At 46.3% G+C, this 7,877-nt stretch overlaps 1 protein-coding gene across 1 annotated transcript; it reads left to right on the top strand.

Moving 5' to 3' along the window:
* Positions 1-25: 25 nt before the first annotated feature.
* On the top strand, positions 26-4,699 carry ATP5PD (ATP synthase peripheral stalk subunit d). Its single transcript, XM_029927756.1, has 6 exons — positions 26-132; positions 1,798-1,928; positions 2,199-2,295; positions 3,241-3,312; positions 4,291-4,353; positions 4,500-4,699. The coding sequence occupies exons 2-6, from the start codon at positions 1,807-1,809 to the stop codon at positions 4,629-4,631; spliced, it is 486 nt and encodes a 161-aa protein (XP_029783616.1). The 5' UTR covers positions 26-132; positions 1,798-1,806; the 3' UTR covers positions 4,632-4,699.
* Positions 4,700-7,877: the final 3,178 nt, after the last annotated feature.

Genomic DNA, 7,877 nt, shown 5'->3' with positions numbered 1-7,877 from the left:
CCTCCACTTCTACGGGCTGATCTACGAAGCAAGGCCCGCCCCTTTCGCGTTGGGATTGGCTCAGGGAGGCTTTCCGGTGACCCACTTCCGTTCCTTGCTGCTGTGGACTGTGGGCCGCCGGGGAAGGTGAAGGTGAGTGGTGTTTGGGGTGTCGGGCCCGACGCTTGGCGGGCTACCCTGCTTTGCCTCCTTCAGACCTTGTGCAGGCCCTTGTCGCACCCCTGACGAAGACGCCCGGCCCTGCCGTTTTCCCGCTGGCAGAGTGTCCGAGTGTAGTTGCAGCCGCCACTCTGCTCCGCGCTCTCCTCCTCTCCCTTCCTCCGCGCGAGGTCGCCGGGGTCGCTCCGCCACCTCTGACCGTGGTGGTTCCACACACCTTATCGGGTTCGGTCCACTCCCGCCGCGGCCGACTTCGGCAGTCCGGTCTGGGGGCTGGGGAAATGTTACCCCGAGATAGCGTTAACTTGTTGAGGGACTCTTGAGGGTCCCAGCATTCGGGCGTGTGGAAGGTTCAGAGCAAGACAAAAGCCCCATCATTTAGGAAGCCTACCTGCGCTGGTGCTTGGAAAAGTCTCTATCAAAGCGCTTATTTCCGAGGCCTCTTTAAGAGTCCCCTGCCCATCGCCTCCACTCCTGGAAACAAGCCATCCTGAGAGGGAAAGAAAGCAAGAGGCAGGTTTTGGAACAGTTTCTTTTTAACATCTGGAAGAGGATTTCTTCCACCTCCTTTGTGATCCACCCCGTACTTCGTAAAGACTTTGAACATTCAGTCTTTCTCCTAATGTCTGGCACTGATCTTAAATTTAGTTCTTAGTGTAAAAAAAATGGCTGTAACCACTTTCTGCTTTCTCTCACATTCACACACGTATCGAATACCCGTGTTAAAGTTATTGCTAGAATACACGGGGCATGTGCTAGTGCTGCAGAGGGTAATCAGACCCGAATAAGAAAGTGCAGCTATTACTAATCTGGCAGCGAGGGGATAGACAGCTTCTTAAGCTGGTCTGAGACTGTAGGGCAAATTGGCGGGCACAGTTTCACTTGGTACCTTTTTAAAAAGGTTTTTTATTTTTTAATGTTTATTTTTAAGAGAGAGAGAGGCACAGAATGAGAGTGGGGGAGGGGCAGAAAGAGAGAGGGAGACACAGAATCCAAAGCAGGCTCTAGGCTCTGGGCGGTCAACACGAAGCCCAACATGGGGCTCGAACCCATGAGCTGTGAGATCATGACCTGAGCTGAAGTCCGACCCTTAACCAAAAGAGCCACCCAGGTGCCCTTCACTTGGAACTTTTAACAGCCTTCTGAGATAAGCTGGGCCGGTATTATCCCCATTTTTCAGGTGAGGAAATTCTGGCATAGGGTCTGCCCTGTTTAAGCTCTGTTCAAGCTCAGGTATGTATCAGGTTCTGTGCACTGGAGAATCAGTGAATAAAATGCATTTAATCTGAGTAGAAACGTATTTAAATGATGAACTTTTATGCAATGCACGAGTATTACCTTAGCAGTATTTCTGAAGATATGTGAAGAGCAAACACTAGAGAACTGGGCTTTTAAGGATGAGTAGGAGTTGGGGAAGAGAGGGGGACGGTTTCAGGGGAAATAATGTAGTTATGTGCCAGGTTGCATGCCTTGAATTTGAAAAGCTAAACAGTCCTTATTTAGTAATCCTGATTCCTTTAGTTGATAAATATACTTCCCAAGTGCTCAGATGCTGCTGCTCTATGTCTTAAAGGTTTGCATATTTCTAAGGTGCCCTTTAGAGAATCCACTCTTGATCTGACCTGTTTTATTTTCTAGGATCTCAAGATGGCTGGGCGAAAACTTGCTCTAAAAACCATTGACTGGGTAGCCTTTGGGGAGATCATACCCCGAAGCCAGAAGGCCATTGCCAACTCCCTGAAATCCTGGAATGAGACCCTCACCTCCAGGTCAGTACCATTCTGAGAGGGACTGTCTTAACTTGCTACAAATGTGGAAGCAAAACAGTGCTTTGGAATTACATACGGATTTCTGATGCTCTTCTGGTTTAAAGTAATTCATACATTTTACATATGAAAGTAGTTTTTTGGCATTCCTGTGATCCCTCGATAGAGAAAAATGTGATGATAGCTCTAGGCCATAGGAATAAGGAACAGGGAAAGTGCTGTGTGAATTTGCTCATAGAACAATCTTAACTTTTTTTTCCCCCATGTGAGCAGGTTGGCTACTCTCCCCGAGAATCCACCTGCTATCGACTGGGCTTACTACAAGGCCAATGTTGCAAAAGCTGGCTTGGTAGATGACTTCGAGAAGAAGGTGAGACTTCAGGCAGCTAAAGCAGTGGTCTTGTAATGTGGCTTGTGGGTGCGGAGGAGAAGAGTAGGATGATAGTGTGGAAAGAAGGGTGCTGTCAACAGATCCCCATATTAAATAAATATGATTTTATTCTTGGGGGGAAAAAGAACAGATCCCAAAGGAAGCTCAGGAAAAATGGGTGTGGCCAAAGGTCTTGAGGTGGTAGATGTATATGGTCAATGCATAGAATTCAGAGTGTATTCATTTGGCAGGTTTCTTACCCAAAGAAACAGCCCATACAGCCTTAATCAGGGAGCCAGAGGGCGGTGAAGTTAAATGTTTCCATCCCAACTCTTCCCTGAATTTTTTTTTGCCCCTCACCTGTCTCCCTAACACCTTTTCTACCCTTTCACTGGTTTTCTCCTTTTTCTGCTCCTTTTTACTGTGTCTTGTGGCTCAATTTCTCATCCACCTATCTCCTCTTCTGATGTTTACATGTTAAATCTCAGTATCCGAAATTTATTTATTTATCCATTTGACAGTTGCTTTTCAAAGGCCTACCCTGTGCCAGGTGCAGTGCTCAGTGGGGGTACTATAGGCCTAGGCAGTCTCTGTTCTGCAAACGTTACTTCTGCCAGTCAGTCCATTAGGGTTTCACTTGAAAGAGGAATCAGAGTTTCTTCAGACTACAGAGTTCCAGGAGCCCATTTTTGAGGTCACCGATTCCAACCATCCTTTTCAGACAAAAAAACTGAAGCTCATTGTAATAAAGAATTGTCCAGTTAGCGCCAGGACTGAGAACCTTGAGCTCCGGTTTTCATGCTAATATTCTTTCTACGACAACACTCTAGATGTGTATTGGTTTCCTCTTGGAATAGAGAGTGTTTTTATCTAGAAGGATTGGTGGTTTTGAGCCCTTTCTAGGACTCCCGGCTGTATTAGTAACAACTGCGCCTGTGTTTGTAGTTTAATGCCCTGAAGGTGCCCGTGCCAGAGGATAAGTACACTGCGCAGGTGGATGCTGAAGAAAAAGAGGATGTAAGTAGTTGAGACTCTTATTTTATTTAGTTATTTTTTTTAAATGTTTTTTATTTATTTTTGAGAGACAGTGTGAGTAGGGGAGGGTCAGAGAGAGAGGGAGACACAGAATCCAAAGCCGGCTCCAGGCTCTGAGCTGTCAGCACAGAGCCCGACGCAGGTCTCAAACCCACGAACTGTGAGATCATGACCTGAGCCAAAGCCGGACCCCCAACTGATTGAGCCACCCAGGCACCCTAGAGACTCATATTTTAAAATTCTCCTAATTCCTGATGGCTCTGTACTTCTTAGAAGTTAGGTGAGGTAGAGTGAATTGAAAGGAGTCATAAAATAAAACTCTAGAAGATGCAAGTAATCTATGGCACTAGTCCTTCAGTAGTTGCCTGGGAATGGGAGGGAGGGGACCAATAATTTTGTTCACTGTTTTGATGGTATTGGTTTCACAGGTGGATACGTATGTCACAAGTTTAAGTATATGCATTTCGTTGTACGTCAGTCATACCCCAACTAAGCTATTAAAAACAATTACAGAGTTAGAATTGGGTAGGGAAGTTATCCAAGGTAGTAGGCAAATACCTCACTATTTGCTTGAAAGCGTGAAAGCCAAATGTGGGAACGCAGGTGGCTCCCTCGAAGAGAAGTCTGGCTAGGTGACCAGGCGGCTTCTCCTGACGGTTCAGCAACCACCCTCGTGTGACACTGGCATTTTGCAGGTTGTCTAGTTGAGTGAATGGTTGACGAAGCCCAGTCCTGCTATCATAAGCTGGCTCTCTTGTATGGACTTCCTTGTGCATTTAGGAAAAGCTAGAGTTTGCTTCCCAAAGCTAGCCCCGCCCGCCCAGAGTCCGCATGTGCAGGAGTCTGCACGGAAGGGGCAATCGACAGTGGTGGGTGGGCTCTGGGACTTTTCAGTCTTGGGAACCTCAGTCAGGACAGTACAACTTGGTTTCAAAACAGAATGTCTCCCTTCTCTTTAAGGTGAAAAGTTGTACTGAGTTTTTGTCTCTCTCGAAGGCCAGGATTGAAGAATATGAAAAAGAGGTAAGAATGCGCCTTGGCCGTTGCCTGGAGTGTGTTTCTCTGTGTCTCTCACGGCCACACTCCTTTCACCCAGTGGCAGTAACATACGTTGGGTTGTTTTTGCATCTCTGGCCTCTTTCCCTTCACCCACTTCCCCCTCTTTGCAGCTGGAGAAGATGAAGAACATAATTCCGTTTGATCAGATGACCATTGAGGACCTGAACGAAGTCTTCCCAGAAACCAAATTAGACAAAAAGAAGTATCCCTACTGGCCTCACAAGCCAATCGAAAATTTATAAGCTTGAGTTCGGGAGAAAGCTGTGGCCCATGTATTATAAACTCTGGACATTAAAAGTCATGATACGGTGCCGTGTGTCTGTTCCTTTGCAGCTGAGACGATTGTGACGGAGGTGCCCTCGCTGGAAGTGGTCTTCTTATTAGGTTTTTATGACTCTGCCAGTAGGGCTGATGACAGTGTATTTCGCTGGAATACAGTAAGGAAGAAACAGCTACTGATTCCCTTGACCTTCCTCTTTGCTGTCAAACCACCGGTTCCTAAGCAGGGCTCCCTTCTGCTTGTCCGTAAGTCAGTCCTGAGGACAGACCTCCACGTTGCAGATGTAACAGCAGGATGAGTAGCAAGCAGGGATCTCTTTTTGTTTCAGTTCTTCAGCGTAAATGTGGGATAAAAGGAAATTTTGTCGCAAAGTTCAAAGCTAGTACAGCTTTGTCTTCGAACATAGAAAATTATTTAATTCCATCATTTCATTAAAAGAATTCCCACTATTGATCTTGCTTAGCAGGACTTCTGAGCAGTGCTGGGAAATACAGGAGGTTTAAAGGAAGGGGAGGGGCAGGCATTCGGCCAGCTTAGTGGCTAGAGCACGTGACTCTTGACCTCAGGGTCCTGAGTTCAAGCCCCATGTAGGGTGTAGAGGTTACTTTAAAAAAGAAAAAAAACAAGTGAGGTGATAGAAAGCTTTCTATTGCCCTTGAGGTCTATGCCTACCATTTTACTCTTGACCACTTAATTGCTGGTTTTAGACTGCGTGTTTACTATATTAGGACTTGGCTTTTCTCATTCACGAACATCAGGGTAATAACGAGAATTAAATGTGAAGGTTCTAGGTGAGCAGCTGTTCTGAGCATAGACGCCTGACTGGACAAGGTTAAATCCTGTAGGAGACACCTGCAGGAGGAGGGGCAGCAGGCACAGACCGACAGCTGTGTGACGTGGCTACCGAAGGTCTCAGTGGGCTGTGCTGGGGAAGAGCAACGGGCTGGTGGTGCCCCGAAAGCGGCAGGTGGTCTTTTTAAAAAATTTTTTAAATGTTTTTTATTTATTTTTGAGAGAGCGCAACGAGGGGAGGGTGAGAGAGAGACACAGAATCCGAAGCAGGCTCCAGGCTCTGAGCGGTCAGCACAGAGCCCGTCGGGGGGCTCGAACCCATAAACCGTGAGATCATGACCTGAGCCACAGCTGGGTGCTTAACGACTGAGCCCCGCCCACCCCGAGAGCGGCCTGGTCTTAAAGGACCGAAGCAGAGGAGAGCCTACGCCAGCCCTGCCAGCCCTGCTCGTAGGGGCAGGCACATGCTGAAGGTAAAAAGTCTTTAGGGGGCAAGGGGTGTTGCCCTCAGGCTGCTCTAGTTTCGACCGCCTGTGGTGTCGCTGTGCCAGAAGGCCTTTCATGACAAAACAGAAATGTGTACCACACTCCGAATCCCTCATTCAGCTGGCGCCCAGTGAGCCCACTGAAGATGGAAGGATTCAGACAAGTGGAAAACATTGGGGATCTGAGAAAAAGCCGTGCAGTTTGCTTCTGGAGTGTGGTTAGAACTCCCCTTCATGGCAGGACCCAACGCCCACTCTGAGGAAGTTTTATAACCGGAGTCCCTAGCACTGGAGGGAGCCCCCTCGGAAGACTTGCTGGAAGAGACCAGTGAACCACTGAGCACGTGCTCTCCACCCAGGGCATTTGCATAGGATTGGGGTGCTTTTAATTGTATACCCTCCCGGGTTTTTGGCAGTTTTTGCATTGATTTTTTTTTTTTTGGCATTGCATTTTTGCATTGATTTTACTTAAAAATCACTAGGCGGGCATCTGACTGGCTCAGTTTGTGGAGTGTGCAACTATCGGGTCAAGTCCCACATTGGATATAGAAATAACTTAAAATCTTTTTAAAAATCACTAGTAAAATAGGACTATGTTTTTCAAATCAGTAAAAAAAAAATAAGCAGAAGTTAAAGAGAAAAAGCAAGGGCATCTGGGTGGCTCAGTCTGTTGTAAGCATCTGACTGTTGATTTTGGCTCAAGTCATGAACTGTGATGTCATGAACCAGGAGATTGAGCCCTTCATCCGGCTTTGTGCTGACAGCAAGGAGCCTGCTTCAGGTTCTGTGTCTGCACCTCCCCCATTTGTGTGTATGCTCGCTTGCTCTCTCTCGTTAAAATATTTTACATTAAGAAAAATAAAAAACAGGTAGCATAAATACAGAACCAAACATACTTAGGATAATTGTGGGTCAGTACAGACCCCCTATTTGGAGGCAAATATTCACACTGGATCAACCCAAAATCCAACCACAAGCTGTCCATCCAAAAAAAAAGATGTATCAAGGGTTCCAATTATTCAAAAAGCTGGCAGTCTAGGGGTGTGTGGGTGGCTCAGTTGGTTAAGCGTCTGACTTTGGCTAAGGTCATCATCTCACAGTTTGTGAGTTCAAGCTCTCTGCTGTCGGTGCAGAGCCTGCTTCGGATTCTCTTATCTCCCTCTCTCTCTGCCTCTCCCCTGCTTGTGTGTGCGCGCGCTCTTTCTCTCTCTCTCTCTCTCTCTCTCTCTCTCTCTCTCTTTCAAAAATAAACATTAAAAAGGAAGAAGAAAACCTGGCACTGAAGGGGAAAATATTAAGCATTTATCCTGCCTTTTAAGACAACTGTATTTCAGGAGAAACTAAGAGACATAATTAATGAGAGAAAGTTCTTTATAAAGCATTTCAGTTAATAAATGTGGAAAAGAGTATTAGAAAAGTCGCTATTCTGTAATCCCTAAAGAGATAGTTAACTCAGGCAAAACTCATCAGTGGATGAAACCATTACATGAAAGGTTGAGGAACTTGACCATAATTAGGCTGTCACCTCCTTATGCCAAAGCATCCTGTACCTTCTGACCCACCATACTAAATACATAGCACTATTTGAAAAAAAAGTTTTCCCAAAAAGTTGAACCTGAATTTAATCGAGGCATTGAAACTGACTTCCCGTCGGAAGCTGCTTGACTGCCTCAGGCAAGGATTACCACTCTCCAGAGAGTGAACCAGTAAACCAAGATTTGCATCTGGAGGCTGGAGATTGCCATTTCCTGGTCAAAATAATGTTGGCGTCTGTCATGCTGGGCCAGACGTAGAGTGGCCAAGGTGCACAAAAGATCAAAACCGTATTTTGGATTATTCAGTGCTAACTCCCCCTTCCCAGCATTGCTGAGGCAAGTCTGGGCGCTTCTTTTGATATTCATTTGACTCTGTTACCTGGTAACCGACCCGGG

The sequence above is a fragment of the Suricata suricatta genome, chromosome 17 (genome assembly GCF_006229205.1).
Source record: "Suricata suricatta isolate VVHF042 chromosome 17, meerkat_22Aug2017_6uvM2_HiC, whole genome shotgun sequence".
In the NCBI taxonomy this organism is placed as follows: Eukaryota; Metazoa; Chordata; class Mammalia; order Carnivora; family Herpestidae; genus Suricata; species Suricata suricatta.
This window is presented reverse-complemented; position numbering and strand designations above follow the sequence as displayed.

Coding starts and splice junctions, on each gene's coding strand:
- ATP5PD (XM_029927756.1), top strand. CDS start 1,807: ATGGCTGGGCGAAAACTTGCTCTAAAAACCATTGACTGGGTAGCCTTT. Junction 2,296..3,240: donor TAGATGACTTCGAGAAGAAG/GTGAGACTTCAG, acceptor CTGTGTTTGTAG/TTTAATGCCCTGAAGGTGCC. Junction 4,354..4,499: donor TTGAAGAATATGAAAAAGAG/GTAAGAATGCGC, acceptor CCCTCTTTGCAG/CTGGAGAAGATGAAGAACAT.